The following is a 20050-nucleotide window of genomic DNA, read 5'->3' on the forward strand; positions in this document are numbered from 1 at the left end:
TCCTCCTCCTCTGCGCTGGTTCTTCTCACTGTCCTTGCCCTGATGCAGTGTCCAGGGAAGCTGGGGGAGATTTTCCCATTGTGTTCCACTGGCCTGGATCAGGGTTTAGTAATGCACCACGCATCCTTTCCCAATGGACTTCAGTGGGGTTTTTTTAGTAATATTCACTCCATATGTGGTAATTCTTTTTACTCTCCAGCACTGCCTCCAGAATTCAAAACAGACCTGAAGGACCTAGAAGCTGAAGAAAGTGGGACAGCTACGCTGCACTGTGAGCTGACTAAACCTGCTGTGGTGGAGTGGAAGAAAGGGCAGGAGGTGCTCAAAGCAAGCAGCAAATATAAAATGAGACAAGATGGTGCTGTTGCAAAGCTGATTATCCATGAGCTGGATGTAGAGGACGCTGGAGATTATACATGTGTGTGTGGAGATCAGCAGACAACAGCCACTTTGACAGTCAATGGTAAAACAAACAAACACTCCATATATATATAAATATATGTATATAAATATTTTTTTTTTCCTGGATACAAAAGCTGTGTTTTATTGTCACTTGGCTCTTGGAGAAGACTTGGCTATGATTCATAAGTAAGGTGTGTAATAGCATGGTCCATACAGCCTGATAGAGTGAGCAGGTAGAAAATGGGAATTGCAGTGCAGAGCTAAGTGCATTTTCTCCGTCTCTTACTTTCAGGATAATTGTAATGTCTCCAGCAAGTGGTCTGCCCTAAGAGGGAATCTGAACTCTTAAAACTCTTGCTGGTCTTCAGGACACAACCTCAGCAATCAGAACAACATGTTGGCTACTTTTATAGTGGGAAAAATATTCCACTATTTTTCAATCACAGATTGGATTAAGTTAGCATACCCTTTGTGGCAAATGTAACTTCTTGAAATCAATTTTTTCTTGTTCTGCAGATATTCCTTTTACCTCCCATGGGGAAATAGCTTTGTACTTTAAATCTACAGCATTGAGATTTAGAGCCATCTGCATATAAGCTCTTTTGGTGTTTCCATTTTCTTTCTACTTTCTCTTTCCCAAACCCCAACTGCAGTATGTTGCAAGTTATGTTTCTATTTTATAGCCCTACCAGCACTTTTTAAACAAGAGCTTCAGAATACCGAGGCAGAAGAAGGTGGTATGGCAACACTGAGGTGTGAGCTTACCAAACCCAAGGCTCCAGTGGAGTGGAGGAGAGGCGATATTACTCTCTACCCTGGTTTGAAATATGAAATGAAGCAGCAGGGCTCCACTGCTGAACTGGTCATTTATGATTTAGAACTGGATGATTCAGGAGACTATACCTGCGACTCTGGACATCAGCAGACAACAGCTGCAGTAACCGTACATGGTAGGCAGAGTATTGACCCTTGGCTCAATAGAGATGAAGTGAAAGGAGCATCTCTTAGTATTCTCTATGGATATTTATTTATTTTGCTGCTGGTCCGTGCCAGTTTACCTATTCTACTTGAGTCTGACCCTTGGTCAGGGTAGAAAGGTTCTGCTTTCAGTATCTGGAGTGATTTGTCATCATCAAAGCAATTTAAAGGTGTCGTGATGTCAAAATGCGATGAACCCCTCTGCCCTATGAGTGCAGGAAGCATGGGAATTTGGGAAACAGGTAACAGAAGCTAAGCTAGGCAGGCTGATTCTTTTGGTTGTTGATTGCTTCACTAGGCATAAGAGACGCATAACTGGGAGTAATGCCTGATTGAGCTGATAAGAGATGCAACAACTGATGGATAAATATTTTTTTTAACATGAATGTGCTGTATTATTACTTGAGGCTTCCAGCCTCAGGTACAAACTGAGTGCAAACACCTGCAGCCACATCTGTTTTCTTCAGCCCCTTCTACCATTCTGAGCAAGATATAGCCTGAAATCTGTATTCCTTCTTCCATTTATCGCTTTAATGTCATCTCTTAATGCACTTAAATGCTAACTTAATCTTTTATATGTTGGTAGAAGTTTTATTTGGGGCGTGTTGGGGAGGAAGGAATATTCAATATTGCAAACTCTCAGGCCTTTATTGAGGAACAAGTGTTCATGTAGGAAAGAGCATGTCCCACTGTGTCTTGGTGGTTTTTGAATAAAAGATCCCTAGCTGGCACAGAGAGACATCCACAGGAAAGTCTGACTACTTCAGGCAGCACACCAGGCTGTTCTGGGGACCACTCTTTTTCTACCTTCACCATCTGTCCTCAGATCTTGGTTCATATAATGCTTCAAGAAAGGTGCTACCAAGAACGAGAGCTGCAGGCCAAGGATTGTGGAATCGTTAGAACAGGTTGTTTCTGCAGAATGATGGTAGGATTGGATCCTTTTTGGACTCAAACACTCTTAAAACATTTCCCTCTCAAATTTTGCAGCACTACCTGTCACATTTAAGCAACCCCTTCAAAATAAGGAATCAGAGGAAGGAAGTACAGCTACTTTCTGCTGTGAGCTATCAAAACCCAATGCCTCAGTGGAATGGAAGAAAGGAGGAGTGGTGCTGCAGCCCAGCCAGAAGTATGAAATGAGACAAAGGGAATGCCTGGTAGAGCTTTTAATACATAATCTCAAATTAGAAGATACAGGAGAATACAGCTGTGATACTGGGGATCAGGAAACAAAGGCATCTTTAAATGTGAAAGGTATGTGGTATGAGCTGACTCAAAAAGCAGTAGATTGCATCTAACACAAGGCAGCATTCTGAACGTGATGATTTTGAACTACATGTTCTTTTTTCTTTATAAATATTTTCATTTTCAAGAATGGAAAAGGATGATACTTTGTTCTTCCAGTGCTGCATTTATGTCTTGGGTTCTAAGAAGAAATACTTTTTGGCTTTACAGCTGGAGAGAAATTAAAGAAAAAATAATGTTTTAGCATAACTTCTGGACATTTCACATGATATGTGGTTTAAGTATTTCAAAAAAGATTTTCTTCCAAATCCTGGAATCAGATTTACGATGACCTTCCTGATCCGTCAAGGCTGTCCGCGGAGTTTTCAACTGATTTACTCCTGAGCTCTTTGCGAGTTCAACTGAAGGATAAATCCATTCAAGGAGTTTAACCCTGGGAAGGATTTGAGTCAAGGAGCAAAGAAAAGAAATGTTATAAGTGCAGATGGCTGCTTCTGATGCAGAAAAATCTGCTACCAGCTCCAGGAAAATTAGAAAACATGGATCCTGCCTAGGAATATAGCAGTTGCAAACAGTATCTTGTTTCCCCAAGGTCCATCTATCTATGCTGTTCAGGACTTAACTCTGTCTTGAATAAAAGCTTCTATTCTTGTTGTTTTCTTTTTTCTTTAGCCCTACCAGTTCTTTTCAAAAGGGAGCTTAAGGACAAGGAGGTTGAAGAAGGAGCTGCAGTGAAATTCCAGTGTGAGCTGACAAAGGAAAATGCGACTGTGGAGTGGAGGAAAGGCACCATGGAGCTCTTCTCATGCGCCAAATATGAAATTAAATTAAGTGGTTGCACAGCTGAACTGGTGATCCATAATGTAGAACCAGAAGATGCCTCTGATTATACATGTGATGCAGGAGACCAGCAGAGCACAGCAGTCCTCAGAGTGAATGGTTAGCATTGCATCCCAGTGGAACAGAAGTTCAAAGGGATTTGTGGAATTGTGTAGATGGTATTCTGTTATTTGTTGGTGAATAAGCCCCCCCCCCAAAAGTAAGATAAAGACAAAAGGTTTAGGAGGTGCCCAGTCATAAACCAGAATACAGAAAAGATGATCGTATGAGACAGGATTTGTAGAATGGCTATTTAAGCCTGTAAAGCACAGTGCCTTGGTCCATTCTGTGGATAGTGGTAAAACTCTGCATCATGGGGGTGTTGAAATTCTAATAGATCTTTATTTCTGGCACTTAGCATTTATTGCTTGTTCACTTGGATCAATATCTAATTGTAGGACATTTACTAAAAGCATTTTAAAACATCTACTGCTTTCAATTTTTGTAATGTCCTTCCATGAAGATCCTGAGAACACCGTGTTTAAACAAACCAGGAGTAATGTCTGTGATTAATTGTCATCTGTGAAGTGTTTGTGGTTGTCTCTGACTGTTAGGTGGAACTTGTGGCTTTGATCTAAGCCACAACGTTTCAAGCTATATCCTGTGGGCTGGATCTGACCCAGGAAGCAGCTTCTGCCTCAGCTGTGAGTCCTGTGCTTGCTTTATATGCAATTTTCTGAGCCTCTCCTTCTCCAGATATACAGAATTAAAAAAAATAATAATAAATAAAAAAATGTTATAATAATCATATAACCACATAATGCAAATTTATTCTGCAGCTTCAGACCCTGGGTGACTTGTGCTGAGTTGTCCAGACCTGAGCATTCATTTGTACATTGAAGACAATGTTCATGTGTTAATTGTCTTTTGCACTTTGCAGCCATCAAGCCCCAGCTGAGGCAGCAGCTGAAGAATGAAGAAGTGGAAGTGGGAGGAACAGCCAAGCTGCGCTGTGAGATTTCCATAAGCAAAGCAGAAGTGGAGTGGAGGAAAGATGGAGTCCTGCTTCACTCCAGTTCCAAGTACGAAATGTGGCAGCACGGCACCGTCCGTGAGCTGCGTGTTCACCACCTGGAGCCCAGTGATGCTGGCGAATATTCCTGCAAGGCTGGAGACGAGACGAGCTCTGCAAAACTGACTGTGAAAGGCAAGAGACATTTCCTGGGGCAAGGGGATTTTCACTTTAAGATGCTAGGATTTTACAACATAGTTGATATTATTGTGATAAATGCACACAGAGTGCAGGAAGGGCATCATGAAGTAATATAAAATCTTATGGTGTAAGAATGTACAGAAGCAAAGATTCACTTGGTGGGCAGGAGAAGATAAGGCAGCTGAAATTTTTGATTCGGGGCTTGAAATATTTTGTTGACATCATGTGCATGTGAGTGAACAGATGGTTCATCCATCCTTAGCTTCCAGTCACTTGGCAGCTGCATCTGGCCTTAATGTCATTGCAGACAGAGCTTGCATTCAAGTTGGACTACTAGTCTGGAACAACCACCCTACAGGCTCATCCATATTATAGATGCTCTGTCTGCTATGCCCAGCTGCACCATTTTTCGTGCAGAGTGACCTCAGTTGTATGAATATGTGCTGTATTTGCTCAGATGGAGACTGCGCTGCATCCCTTTCAATATTCTCCATCAGGTTCAGGGTACAAGCAAGGTATTGCCAGCTGTGTGTGTGTGATCTTTGCACTTATCTACAGTTGTCCAACTGTCCTAGAAGCAGGACTCAAGCAAACCAAAGCACAAATGTCCTGTGCTCCCACTAACCCAATAAGCCATGCTGAGAGCACCATGCCATCCAGATACCCAGCCAGTATGAAGCACCAGCACAGAGTATTTCTGTTTGCAAAAAGACAGCAGAGGGATCACTTTTTAATGCTATTCTGTGAAGATACCTAAGTGCAAATGTAACAAATTTCAAAATCCTGAATTTGGAATCTGGCATTCAAGCCTTATTCACCCAATTACAGTCTCAAACATAATTACAAAAATCAATATGCAGTGCATCTCTGAGACAGAGCAAGCAATAAAACCACTAACTGAGAGATATTGCCACATACACTGAAAGCAGTCAAACAGCAGAGTTTGAAAGGTAATTTAAGAGGTTCTGATATCTTTGTCCTTGGAGGTATTTAGAGGTCAGCTGGACAAGGCTCTGAGCAATCTCCTGTGAGTTGGCTCTGATTAGACCAGATGAGTGCCAGATGTCCCCTCCAGCCCGTATTATTCTCTGATTCTGTGATTTGATCCATGTTTTTCTTGTGTTGACTACTGACTGGGCTGTTTGCAGAGCCTGACGTGACCATTGTGAGTGGCCTAAAGGACATGGTGGTATTCGAAGGGGATGATGTCACCTTTCAGTGCCAGGTTTCTCATGAGAATGCAAGGGATGTTGAATGGAAGCTACAGGATGTTGCTCTGCAAAATAATGAAATGAATGAGATCTCGGTGGAAAAGGGAAAGATCCACAAGCTGACGTTAAGGAAGGTGACAGAGCAGGACATTGGCACTATCGCTTTCCGAGTGGGACCACACGTGTCTACAGCAGAGCTCACAGTAAAAGGTAAGGCGCCCTGTTATGTGCTGAAGAAACAAGATTGGTGAGAACAGGTGATGTTTTGTTTTTGTGTATGCTAATAGGAAATTTAAGGCTGTTGTTCACTTCTTGTTAGCTCATGTTAGTAGGGTGCTTGGGCTTCAGAGTGCACATAATGCACTAATGTGCTCTCATATGGTGCAACCAATATGGATCCAAAGTGAAGAAACCACACGTTTTGGGGTCCTGAAGCTGACTGTGTTTCTTTCTCTAAACACTGTTTTCCAGAAATTATCGGTCAAACATTCTTCTCCTTTCCTTTTTTAAACTGTTAGTCTGGTCAAAGTCCCCATTCCATCCAAACTGACCAAAACATCTCTACAGTTCGTGATCAGTGTTTCCAGTAACTTCACAAAATATTTCTGAGTGAGTTTCATCAGAAATCCATTCACTTGTTATAATGTCCTAGAATATTACACAGAAGTTAAAGTATATTTTAATACTTTACTGTTTAGCTGTAGGTTTACAACTGTAGAGAATCAAAATAAAGGTGACTGTAAGTTCCTTTACTGCATTTGTAATTTCAGTGCCACCTCCAGTCTTTAAGGAGAAATTACAGAGCACAGAATTGCAGGAAGAAGAAACTGCCACCTTCCACTGTGAGGTCTCCCAGCCTAATGTTGCAGTGCAGTGGAAGAAAGGTGCCCAGGTGATTTCCCCAAGCTCCAAATATGAAATCAGGCAAGAGGGAACAATCCACACTTTAAAGATTTATCACTTAAAACCAGAAGATTCAGGCAAATACACGTGTGATAATGGAAACGAGCAAACGACGGCCACTTTAACTGTTAAAGGTAGGTTGTTTTGTTTTAAGATGAGAAGTTTTTTCCACTTTCTTGGCTGAGTACTTGCAAGAAGGCTATGCAGTCCTTGACTTCAGATCTGCTTTACTGATGTAAAGCAGCTGAGTCCTTTTGCTTTCAGAAGTTAAGTCTGGTAGTTCCAAACTTAGTAACTGCTTCCACAAGTCTAGACCCGAGGCCTTCTTTTTTGTCACTCAGAAAACCAAGGCAGGAGCTAAAATTAGCATGACACCATTCTGATTCTCAGGCATCTCTGTTATTTGAGTTGTATTCGCACCTGGACAAATGGTGCTCAAGAATCAAAGTGCTCATACATACCTGGGCACTCAATTCCAGGTGAAAAGCAGGGCACCTAAATATGTTTAGTGCTTAGGGTCTTAAAAATAGGTGTAATGTGCCACTATGTCCCTTAAAAAAAATAAAAATCCACCCTGCTACTAATACATTATTAATGGGACTTTTTCTGAGATGGAAGATCAGCTGAAATAAAAAGGAGACTGGAAGTTCTTGTGAAATATCATCTTTTGAAATATCTTTTGAGGATGTGTTTCCCATGAAGGGCATGCTTGCTGTCACACTAAATTCAGGATCCAGTGATGCCAGAATATCTGTACTGTAAGGACATTCTGTGATGGTGGCTGGCCTTTGTGTCTCTGTGTGTAGTCCCAGCCATTCCAGCACTCTTTGATAAAAAAAACTCCAAAATCAGGAAGCTGAGGAAGGTTCTACAGTTACCCCTGATGCAGAGTTCTCCAAATACAGTGCACCAGTGAAGTGGAAAAAAGGGTCAGTCTTGCTCCAGGCCAGCAACAAGTATGAGATAAAGCAAAAGTTAGTTGTGCCAGGGGAGGTTTAGGTTGGGTACTAGGAAAAACTTCTTTACTGAAAGGGTTGTTAGACACAGAGTTGGGTCTAACAAAACTTGTTAGGTCTTCACAAAACTTGTTTGTCAAGACATTATTTCTCTGCACTCCATATTTCTGTCTTGGCTCCAAAGAGTCATAGGGCTGCAGGAGTTAGCTGCATAGTGGGATGCCTTCACTTCAAATGCCCTTGTACAAAAACCTTAACTCAAGCTATTTAGTCATTGTTATTTCTATAACCCCATCTCCTTCCCTTATAAATCCCAGTTCAGCATTATTCATGGAGCCACCAACATTCTTCTAGGCAACTAGATTTGTGAAACAAAAGTTCTACACATGGCAGATTGTAAATCAACCTACCAAAACTCTGTCTTGACCCATCACTGTTACATTTCAATGCAGAGACATCAAACTTTCATTTCTTTTCTGGGTCCAGCTTTCAAATGAGAAGCATTGTGGAATGTTATTTTTCTGTGCACCCTCGTAAACACCCAGGAGCTTAGATATCAAGCATAGGATCTTGAGTTGTGGCTTTAGTGTACCCATTTGGAGTTACATGCACTTAGACGCTCAAGAGCCCATATCTGTGGCCACTCCTGTGGAACATATTTCCAGAGGTTGTCAGAATGTGCATTCCTTGTTTGGTTTTTAAAGACTTTGAGTTTTAATCAAGTTTGGAATGGTCCTACAGTTTCACTAAATGCAAGACTTAGTGACACAGTCATCAATGAAGCAATCTTTTCCTCTGATTTCTCTTGGTTTAGCTTTACCAGTAATCTTCACGCAACCACTCCAGAACCAGCAAGCTGAAGAAGGTGGCACCGTCACTTTGAGTTGTGAAATCTCAAAACCAAATGCCACTGTGCAGTGGAAGAAGGCTGGGACAGTGCTGCGACCAAGTGACAAGTACAAGATGCGCCAGTCTGGGTCTGTGGCTGAGCTAACGATTCGCAACTTGAGGGAAGCTGATGCTGGGGAATACATGTGCGATACAGGGGACCAGCAAACCACCGCAGTTGTGCACATGAAAGGTAGGGCTGGACATAGGAAAATGTGGTACGGAGATCGTTGCTATGGCAGTGGCACATGATTAAGTAATTTGACAGTTAGACATTGCCCTGTGCCCAGAGGGATTTCAAAGTTATTTCAGGGGAATCAGAAATGGGTCTTTAGTCAATGGTTTAATGTTAACATCACCTACTAAAATCTGTTTACAATGTTTTCACAATACATATATTACATATAAAAATGTGTGTCTATTATTTATATACACAATATAGTATTGCATGCATACTTTTTAGACTATCACATATATGTACATAATACATATGCACACATAAATGCATATATAATGTATATGTAAGAGTAACGTATCACACTATGTATGCCCATACATGTAGTGTCTAGTGCCTTGGGGCCATTAGTTCTTTCAAATAATACAGTACTGTCAAGAACGAGCATAACAAAATGTTTAACCTAGGAAAATAGGAGGCTTCACTTGAAAATAGATATCAAACTCTGTTGACCTTTTCATAAAGAACCAGCAGCAACCATAGTGGAGATGCTGAAGGACGTCACTTCATATGAAGGAGAAGATGCGGTGTTTGAATGCAGGCTGTCGCGAGAAACAACCCAGGATGCTCAGTGGTTCCTGGGAGATGTTCCCTTGCAATCCAACGAAATGAATGAGATCAGAGTCCAAGGGACACGTCACACTTTGATCCTGAGAAAGGTGACACTAGAAGACTGCGGGCCTATCAGTTTCAAAGTTGGGCAGCATACCTCAGGAGCACAGCTAACTGTCAAAGGTGAGCAGCTTCCTTCCAGGAAGAAAGGTTTAGGAGCTACTGGTAAGCACTACTGATATTGCCTTAGCTTCTGGTGGTGTGTATGTGGGAGCAAGGGTCTCTGGAAATCTCGGAAGATTCAGCTAAAATAATTTAGGCATTAAAGATTTAGACATGCACATCTGAGCTAGTCATTTTAGACCTTTTCACAGTCTGTAGAGCAAAGCAGACATCCTCTGAGGACCACCCAACTTATCCTGAAACAAGCATCTAAGATATGTCATAATCAATGCTGAAGAAAGTCAAGAATATTCTCTGAATTAATTTCCCGCTCAGGATGTTTTCAGAAATTTGCTCTGATAAACCTTTCGTTAAATTCTATAGAATGATTTTGAAAGGTTGGCTGTCAATACTTATCTTGTTTGTTCCCCTTTTATCATGTTCAAAGTACAACTCTGGGCACTCAGTTCTGATCTGGGGCAGTGCCGGATTCCCCATTTGCAGCAGTGTCTGTACCGTCTTCCCCACAGTTGCTCCAGTCACCTTTGTAAAGGCCCTGCACAATTTGGAGCTGCAGGAGGGCAGCACGGCTCAACTGTGCTGCGAGGTGTCCAAGCCCGACATCCCCGTGGAGTGGAAGAAAGGCACGTCTGTGATCCACTCCAGCCAGAAGTGCAGCATCAAGCGGGAGGGGAATGTGCACACGCTGCTCATTCACGATTTGAACCGTGAGGACTCGGGAGAATACAGCTGCCACACAGCTGATGGGAAGACCACAGCCAAGCTAGAAGTTAAAGGTATGATTTTCTCTTTGCTCAGCAGTTGCAAGACCACAGCTGGAGGAGTACGTTCGCATTTTTGGAGCTAGCCAGTACAGGAAAGACATTGAGGAACTGGAGCAAGTGCAGCAGAAGGAATGGAGAACATGAAGTAGGACTAGAGGGAATGGCCTCAAGTTGTACCAGGGGAGGTTCAGGTTGGAAAAGAGGAGACATTTCTGCTCAGCAAGAGCAGTCAGGCATTGGGACGGGTTGCCCAGGGGGGTGGTGGAGTCACCGTCCCTGGGGGTGTTCAAGGAAAGGTTGGACGTGGCGCTTAGGGACATAATTTAGTGGGGTGATATTGGTACTGGGTGATGGTTTGACCAGATGATCCTGAAGGTCTTTTCCAAGCTTAATAATTCTAAGTATAAGGAAAGGCAGGGGCAGATGATTTTGTTCAGCTTGGAGAAAAGAAAAAAGAGGGACCTCATTGCTGTATGCAACTACCTAATGGGAGTCTATAGAGAAGAGAGAGACAGACTTTTCTTGGGATACCCAGTAAAGAGATGAGGGGCAACAAGTACAAGCTGCATCAAAAGAAATTTGGATATATATATTTATATTTAATTAGGAAGACTAGGATAAAAACAAGCAACCTTTCACAATGAAGGGGTGGTCATTTTGGGGGCTTCAAAAATGAATATTGAAGTTAGGTGGGAATTTTTTTTGCAGAAAAAAAAAAAAAAAGAGAAAATAAACTTTAGAATATGGGGAAAGAAATGCAACTCCTGTAGAACTGATTTTTTTCCTACTGGTTATCTCCTCTTCCTCCTTCTCCACCTCCTCTATCTGGTTTAGAACTAGACAACCCTCTGCAGGTAAACACAGACAGAATTGTACATGAAATTCATGAATGGTGTTACCATTCCAGTTCTTACCCATACCTTAAAAACAAAACATTCCTATATTTTATATTTTATATTCTATATTTTATATTTTATATTTTCATTTTGCCTGTTTGTTCCCTTTGCACCGTTCTCCCTTTCAAGCCCTACCTGTGCTTTTCAAACACTGGCTGAAAAATGAGGAGGTGGAGGAAGGGCGCACAGCTGTGCTGCACTGTGAGCTGACCAAGCCCAACGCACCTGTGGAGTGGAGGAAAGGAAATACCGTGCTGCACTCAAATGACAAGTACGAGATCCGGCAAGAGGGGACACGTGCTGAGCTCTTCATCTACGATGCTGAGGCTCAGGATGCTGGGGATTACACATGCGACTCAGGGGATCAACAGACCACTGCGTCATTGCAAGTCAAAGGTAGGAGAAGCCTTGCTTGACGGCAGAGAATTTACAGCTGTGGTTGCCCTCCATAGGGTTCAAATTTAAGTTTAGTCACTGAATTGTTGTTAGCACAATATTATCTATGAATTTCAACTATAGGAAGGGGTTTGATCCTCAGTCTGCTCTTTAAAGAAGAATATAGTATCTTCTAAACCCAATTCTCAGTTGCAATATTGATCTTACTGTGGAAGTTGAGAGCAAAACTGCAGATGCTGTTAATGGAGAGTACATACAAGAGAAAAAAACTTGCCTTCTGATAGTCCTGGCAATAAAAGACAGGAGTATTTCACTGTACCTAAACCAGGCCCTTTTTAAATGAAGCCATTTGTATTTAGTTGTGCCCGAGCAGCCCAAGATCTGTGGCTCTTTGTCTTTTTCTAGTGAAAAGACAAAATTCTAGTAGCTATTCCTAGCTACCAGATTTTATAGTTTTATTAATTTTATACTGAACGCTGTGTATTTTAATTCAGATAACAAGATCATGCTTCTAGGTCCTGAGCTTAGCCCCCATAACCTGCATTTCGCTCAGTGTGTGGTTTCAGTGATTCAACGTCCAAATTGCTGTTACTGGTAATTTTGTATCTCTAATTGTTTACACTGGAAATTATTGTTATGCACACTTGAAGTCCCTTCTACAGCCCATGACCTCTGCCAATCCTTTATGGGGCAGCAGTGGTCATCTTCACACCAGCAGCCTCATGAGTGTCTGCTCAGGCACAACTCAAACGTCCTGCTCTGGGCTTGGCATTCCCAACTGGTAAATTGTGGTTCAGAAAGATGGGGAATGCCAAGCTGGAGAAAGGACCATGCAAGTCACTCACCCCTGACCCATGTTACTGTTGTGGATGCTTCTCCACTGTAGTACTACCCGTGCTGTTTAATGAAGAACTGAAAAATGTGGAGTCTGAAGAAGGGGGAACAGCTGTCTTGCACTGTGAGATCTCCAAGCCAGGTGCCCCCGTTGAGTGGAGAAAAGGAGGGGTCGTCATTCAGCCCAGCGACAAGTATGAGATGAAGCTGAAAGGCAGCATTGCCGAGCTGATCATCCACGGCGTGGAGCCTGATGACTGCGGGGATTATACCTGCAGCACGGGATACGAGATCACCACAGGTTCTGTGTACGTGCAAGGTAAGACAAAACTTGGTGGGAACCCTCTGATTTTGCTGCCTGAATTTCTTACAAAAATCTTTGGCAGTAACTGCCCAAACTTGTCACAGATGCAAACAGTTGAAACTCCGTTCATTTCTTCCCTGATTTCAGTGAAGACATAAACATTTACATTCAGGCTGGGGTTGGACTAATGTGTATAAAATAACATAATTCAAGGTAGTGACTGTACTGTGCACCAGTGGTACTGCTTAAAAACATTTGCTTGGAGTAACTGTTATGAAAAATACTGAAATTCACATTATTATTCATTATGGCTTCTATCATTGTTGATACTTGTATGACTTTTTTACTATACTGAACATAAATATCCTGTTTAACTCTTAAGCTTACTGTCCACCTTGCACTGCATACAAATGTCAGTGCGGATGGCTACAACACACAGGACAGCCAGGAACTAGTAATGGAATGGTGTCCTTTCAGTGAAACAGTTTTTGCAGACACACACTGCCTTGCAAGTGGGTGAAGGATGGAAGGCGTTTTCTCAGTCCCTTAAAGAAATTTAAACTCTTTTTTATTCCCTGGAACAGCATTACAAATTCAGTTCTCCTGGACAACTTGCACTGTTGCTTAGATTAATTCTGCAAGAAGGAACTTGTGTATGTTTACGCTTGTGTTTTCCTTTGGCACCTTCTCTTGCTCTGTTATACAGAAGAAGAAGCAGTCATAGTTTCTGGTTTAAAGAACACAGACGTCTTTGTGGGTGAGTCGGCCACGTTCACCTGCGAGCTCTCACACCCGGGCGTGAAGAATGTACAGTGGTGGCTCGACGGATCTCCCCTTCACAACAACTTTGTGACTGAAATCTCTGAGCAGGATGGGATAATCCACACTTTAACCCTAAATGATGTGGCGTGCCACGACTCAGGCACTGTCACCTTCAGAGCTGGGTCTCTTATATCTTCCGCTAAATTATTAGTCAAAGGTATTTCGTTGTTAGATAGACAAAGATGGCCATCTCTGGAACTGCTCAGTGCACTAGTGCTTCTGCCTTCCTGGCTACCCTTACTAAATCTCTCCACGATTCTTCTGTGGCATGATAATCCCACAGCTCTTCACTTCTCCAAGTCACCCACGCTCACTCCAGAAGTCTTGTAGGTACGAGCACATCAACTTTTTCAACTTTTTGAATGGTTCACGTGAAGAAGGGTGGCAGGGCTACTGCTTTCACTGGACTTCTCAATGGAGCTGAACATACATAGGAGAAGAAACTGTGTTTTCACCACTGTGCCTGATTTTTTATCTCTCTTCAACCTTTTTTTTTATAATACCACAAAAAAAATGTGTGGCTGGAAATTCCCAGACTTGATCACTGTGCTGCTCCATAGCTGGGTTACTGGTACTGAGCTCAGCATATTCTTGAGACAAGATCTTGTGCTTATATGCCAATGGCTTCAGAGCTCATTCTGGAAACCAAATGGTATATGGCATTGCAGTAACCCAGAGACAAAGAGAGCCTCATTTCTTGATTGCCAGAAAACTAATGGTCATCACTGTACTACCAAAACCTTGTCTGTTGAAAGAATATTTTTCTCATTTGGTAAGGGTAGCCACAAACTGCAAATAACACTGAGCTCCAGACTTCATGGTAAAGCAAGCTGCTTCACATCCAGCCCCTTTATAGCCATTGGGAAAATTTGTTATTTGTCAGAAAAAAAAAGTAACACTTATTCATTGTTTGGAAAAGGGATTTATATATATAAATATATAAGATATATTGATATGAAGGGATAAGCATTGCATATTAAAATCTACCCCCAGACTATTCACCATAACAGGAATGAACCACAATATGAAATTGAATCAGCGATTGATTTCTCCTCTATCTAATGTGTCCCTTGTACATTCAGAAAATGTAACTCTATGCAGAGATAAAATACCAATTAATTTTTACTAATATTGCAGTCATCTAGCATCGAAACGATGTGTAAAACCCACAAATCCTGTCTCCGTGTGTATGACTGTTGAGTTTCATGTTTCCTGACACAGAATTTGGTTCCAGGCTCTCTAGGCAAAGAACTCCACTGGGCATAAAGCATAAACTAGAAATTAATGCATCATGAGGTATTCTACTCAGCCAGATAAAGGGATCCTGAGAACTTTTAATTTCACAGAATTGTTGATACTGGGACCTCTGGAGATCATCTCATCCAACCCCACAGCTCATGCTACTACACACATGTGTGGATATTTTGTGCTTCCATTAAGGCAAGATGTGAACATGAATCACAGTAGTCTATGGCTATCATTGGATTAGGATGAGAGAAGTATTTAAAATACACCCCAATTGCACTGTGCTCAGGAACATTTGATTTAACAGGAAAGTAAAAACTAGTAAAATTCCAACTGTGCTTGTACTAAAAGCCACTTTCCTGCATTTTATTTTGGCCAGAGATTTAGAAATGGATCTTTCTTCAAATTAGGCATATTTCAATCTATCTAGCTATCCATGGTTTGTTCTTCATCAAGTAACAAGTTGTTTTTCTCTCCGTTCCACATGTCCCGTTCTCATCATGTAAGGCATGCTTATAACTGGAGATATTTTATAATAAGTGAGATCTTAGGGCAGGTTCTTCAACCTTCACGGTATCACTGCCCTAGAACTGCATTCATTCAACGGCCCAGCATGACGACATCTTCATATAGGAGAAGGTAGAAAATGGGACAATTTGAAAGATCCGCAGCCTTCTGACCCCCTTGGGCAGAGGGAGAATTACAGACCCCAGTGCAACTCTTTGGCTCCTAAGACTCAAGGAGCTTCCTGCTGCTCTGCAAGGGCAAATAGGGCCACCAAGATCTTATTCCAGCAGTGGGACAGTGTGAAAAGGGCAGTGGAACCAGGACACCTTCCTTCTTCAAGACCACAGGTGACATTTGCTACAAGGAGCACGCCTGCATCTTATGAGATGGGATGGTAGTGTACTACCCTGGTTGCAAAGCTACCTTCTTGCTTCTTCAGTCCTGGTGTAGCAAAACATCTCCAGGATCTTCTATTGATCTTCCTCTCCATACACACACAGACAGACACATGGAGTGGTAGAGGGAGACTTAGAGAGCAGGCGCGAGACTTGCAACAAGTTTCTAAGAGACATTAATAAAATTGTCTTTGCTTCCCAAGGTCTGTCAGTAACATCCCAAGTCCTCCACCCAATGCACCAGTTTTAAGAGGAGCATTCCAGGCAGAGATACAGTGTAGTTTATTCTAGCCAGTTTGTGAACTGGCTAGAATTTGAAATTTTTTAGCTTTCTCTGACTGCCATCTTTTTATGTCCCCTTGTAGTATCAGTAGCCCTACCAAGATTTTAAGGAGGTGATGTGGTTCTGCTGAGAAGGATATTGCAGGGACACTTTTCAGACTCCATTGAGATTTTTCTTTTCAGTATATATTTTGCAGTTGTATGCAGGTGGTCCAATTCGACATCTCAGGAGACACTCCTGGGCTGCTTTGGAAGCTCACAGTATTTTGAGGTTAGATTTATTTACCGTCCTGAAGCTGCCTTTCAAGAAGCAGAAATAGCCTTCTAAAAGAAAGACAGACACCAATTGTTTAAAACAACCTCATGGATCTCACCATCTTCAGAGGAGCTGCCTATCCAGCTGCTCCCAGCATTCTGGGGGCTCTCAATTTGAGACTGCAGTGGTTGGCAGGTGAGAGTTCAATCAGTTCATGCAGCTGAGTCTCTAGATCACCTACTGTAAAGGAAATAGCATATTATTTTTACCCATATTATGTCTCTTCTACAGAGGAACACATAGCTAATCAAAATATCAAGTACCTCTCTCCTGTGAAGTGCCCTTTTTTGTTACAAGTGACCTGGAACTTCGCTGCCCATACTTCCAAAGGCATCTGACACATTACCATCACCAGCACAGGACAGGAATGAATATCTACATTTGAGAACTGGACTTTTTTTCAATGAGTGGTTGCTGTCTGCTCATACAGAAGGAGCCTCCCATAGCATTTTCTTGTGGCTGTGAGGTTGCACATCCCAGGGAACCACTCTCAGCATCCCATCCACAGCTCTCCTGTCTCACACCTGCACTCCTGGCATGTTCTGGAAAGCAGAAGTGGTTCACGCTCCCTGATTCCTAGTCTAGATGGTGTCTCAACCATGCTGTGAGGAAAACTAAGCCTAGAGGGACTCCCAGCAGATATTCTGTACAGAGGTTCATATTCAGAGCTATTAAAGTGCTGGCCTTAATTGTCGGTGGCCCATGCTCCAGCATGACAGTTGTATTATAACGTGCCACTTTTGCTTCGGTCCTGCTTGATGCTGATACAAACACAGACTAAACTGCTAATGCCCAGTGTGCCCAGCCAGCTTCCTGCTTGCACCTTCACTCTGCTTGCTTCCCATGGGCTCTGTGCTTGACAGAAGTCTCTAAGTTGCTGTTTCCATGAGGATGCACTAATGCATGTCCTTCCTGACGTGTTGGTTGACAGATCCAACCATTGAAGTGGTCAGTCCCATGCAGGATATAACTGTTGATGAAGATGGCACAGCAGAGTTCATATGCCAGTACTCTAGGCCAGTGCACGCCATATGGAAGAAAAATGATCAGGAAATACATGCAGATGGGCAGCGAGTGATTATCGATCAGGACTGGAATGTAAGCATGCTAATAATTAAACCTACGGTACCAGAAGACAGTGGCATCTATTCTTGTGAAGCTGAAGGCACTAAAGTGATGGCTGCACTTGATGTTCAAGGTGAGGTCTTCCAGCCAAAGAGGAAGACTATCATGGCTTCCCAATAAAAGGTGGAAAAATCATGGCAGCATCTCGCTTTAAGTGACACATTAGAACCCGCTCTTTGGTGTTCACTCCATTGCTGATAACGAAAAGTTAAAAGTAGTTAAAATAAAAGTAGTTGGGAGTTAATGGGAATTGAATATGAAGCTGCAGCATTTCACTAGAGCTTAGTTCTAATTAATGCTCACTCATTACACCACTTACGCATCACACCCCTTCAACAAGGAACCAGATCTGGCTGAAACATCAGTGCAATGGGATATGTCCTGCTGATTTATTGTGGACTCCCAGACATAATGTTGGCCCAAAGCAATAATAAGAATACTTTCTCCTGTTAGGGAGTGATTTTTACACACAGTATGCTCTAAAACTAGTAGCTAATAAAAGGTGTGATTTTTTTTTTAATGGCTAAGTTATCAGGGTATTTTACCTGCTTCAAATACCAATTAGTTGGGAAATACTTCCTCACTTGTAATCAGCATTTGTAAGGGATTTTTTCCCTGAGAATCAGCAAATAAAAAGGTTAATAATAGGTTTATGATTTTCTGTTGATGTCTTTTAATTTTTTTTCTGCTGTTTGCATATGGAATTCTTATTTTCAGTCCCCGGGTGAATTAGTTCAATCAGCAAGGACAGGGGTTCTGATCTGATTTCTGAATTATCATGTTTTGTTAGGCAAAATTATGCCTTTTTGCCTAATCAGAGCTGTGAGTATAGAACAGCAGCATATTATTAACTGTAGTATTTTCTACATTGATAAGCACTTTGCATTTTAGGGATTTAAAAAGGTATTAATGAATGTAATCTAAAAATATCCCAGAGGAGGTAGAGGTAGGATCTACAATTATCTGCTTTTCATAGTTAGGAAAAGTAGTGCTCCAAAAATACACACAGAAACAGCTTGGCTCTATTCTAACAAAATCATACTTTCTCTAAGGATTTACAAAACCCTCATTGTCCTCCATAACTAAAAATATCATAAAATACAGAACTGTTTCACTTATTCATGAATTATTATTTTTTGAGTAAGTAATTTGGCATTATTTTTCATTTTGTTTAGATCAATTCTAGGTAATAGCTATAGAGATCCTAACCAGGAATGTCTCAGGTCATTGGTTTATATTATGGATCATAACTGATATGACAATATGACCGTTGTATGGTATCTGTGTAAACTGTATATACCTAACTGTGGGTTCCCACTGCTGTGCATATAATTTGTCCATGTAGTTGGTCTAACAGAAATTATATTTGCAAGCACCAGCCCATGCTTAATTTTGCATCAGGCTGGCTGCTTTTGTGCAAATACCAACCGATGCATGCAGTGACTATGCAGGCAAGTGGGGTGTGTAGGTATAGGCATGTTTCTGAGTGCACAATTAACCACACATGCATGAGAAAATAAAGCTAATACATTATCATAGAGCTTTTATAATAATTCACAAATTTGCTCTTCAAAATACTGTTAATATAGATTTTAATTCTTTGCATGCTTCCTAGGAGCAGACTTGCAAAACGTGTTGTTAACTCCGATGACAGTCACTACAGCTTTGCCAGCCGTAATATTCTCTTGTGCTTGCTTTGCATGGCAGAAAGGCTGCATCATGAGCTGCCAGTTGGTTCACATCTCCCCAGCTCTGGAGATGACCATACTGCCTGGGAGATCTGGGGGAACTGTGCCTGTTGTGAGACAGAAGGACACCAACATTTTTTCTTTATTTGCAAAAACAGAAGTCGGGCTTCTGGAGGAAGTTTAAATAAAATGCTAGCGGTCCTAGGGGTTCATCATTATTTTTAAACCATTAAAATGTTTTTAAATATATTTTTGTGTTACAGCCTGGTTGAAAATAACAGCTAAGCCTTCAAGCACACTTTATCACATCGCTGTGCTTTCCATCAGCTTTTCAGGAGTGGGAGTCATCTGGTACTCCAAGGCTTGTTGATGTTCAGCTGTGCATAGCAGCCCACTAATACCCTTTGGTTTCTTTCCTTGCTAGCCAAGAACAGCATTGTCCAGGGTCTGGAGAATGTAGAAGCAGTGGAAGGAGGAGAAGCCCTGTTTGAATGCTACCTTTCCAAGCCCGAGTGCTGCGACTACAACTGGCTGATTGATGATGAGCCTGCCAAAACTACAGAAAACACTGAGATGGTTTATTTTGAAAATGGGCGCAGGCATCTGCTGCTGCTCAAGAACCTGACTCTCCAGGACAGCTGCAGGGTGACTTTCATGTGCAGCGACGCCGTGACCTCAGCCTTCCTGACAGTGAAAGGTAACTGAAGCAAGTGTTGCATGGGGAGGCTTAAACTTCTAGTTGGACAGGGCAAATTAACCATGAACATATTATGAAGGGCACAGAGGAAAGGCATAAGCTGCTTTCTTTTTATCTGACTTTTCTTCCCACACAATAGATGGATGATATTTTTAAAATGTCCTTTTTTTTTTCCTTGTTCTGTATGCCAT

At 41.8% G+C, this 20050-nt stretch overlaps 1 protein-coding gene across 20 annotated transcripts in view; it reads left to right on the forward strand.

The window, feature by feature from the left end:
* The window catches only part of OBSCN (obscurin, cytoskeletal calmodulin and titin-interacting RhoGEF), a 185493-nt gene that overhangs the window by 91585 nt on the left and 73858 nt on the right, over nt 1–20050 (forward strand). For 9 of the 20 annotated variants that reach the window (XM_084282486.1, XM_084282500.1, XM_084282505.1 and 6 more), the window contains 15 exons: nt 200–463; nt 1086–1352; nt 2371–2637; nt 3301–3567; nt 4388–4654; nt 5809–6081; nt 6642–6908; nt 8545–8811; nt 9319–9588; nt 10098–10364; nt 11378–11644; nt 12531–12797; nt 13489–13761; nt 17281–17547; nt 19587–19859. In XM_084282486.1, coding sequence (XP_084138612.1) covers nt 200–463; nt 1086–1352; nt 2371–2637; nt 3301–3567; nt 4388–4654; nt 5809–6081; nt 6642–6908; nt 8545–8811; nt 9319–9588; nt 10098–10364; nt 11378–11644; nt 12531–12797; nt 13489–13761; nt 17281–17547; nt 19587–19859 — 4023 coding nt within the window. The remainder of the gene's footprint in view (nt 1–199; nt 464–1085; nt 1353–2370; nt 2638–3300; nt 3568–4387; nt 4655–5808; nt 6082–6641; nt 6909–8544; nt 8812–9318; nt 9589–10097; nt 10365–11377; nt 11645–12530; nt 12798–13488; nt 13762–17280; nt 17548–19586; nt 19860–20050) is intronic. The other 11 variants (XM_084282489.1, XM_084282492.1, XM_084282494.1 and 8 more) reach the window with 4 other exon arrangements.

Source organism: Netta rufina (genome assembly GCF_964035555.1).
Source record: "Netta rufina genome assembly, chromosome: 2".
Classification (NCBI taxonomy): Eukaryota; Metazoa; Chordata; class Aves; order Anseriformes; family Anatidae; genus Netta; species Netta rufina.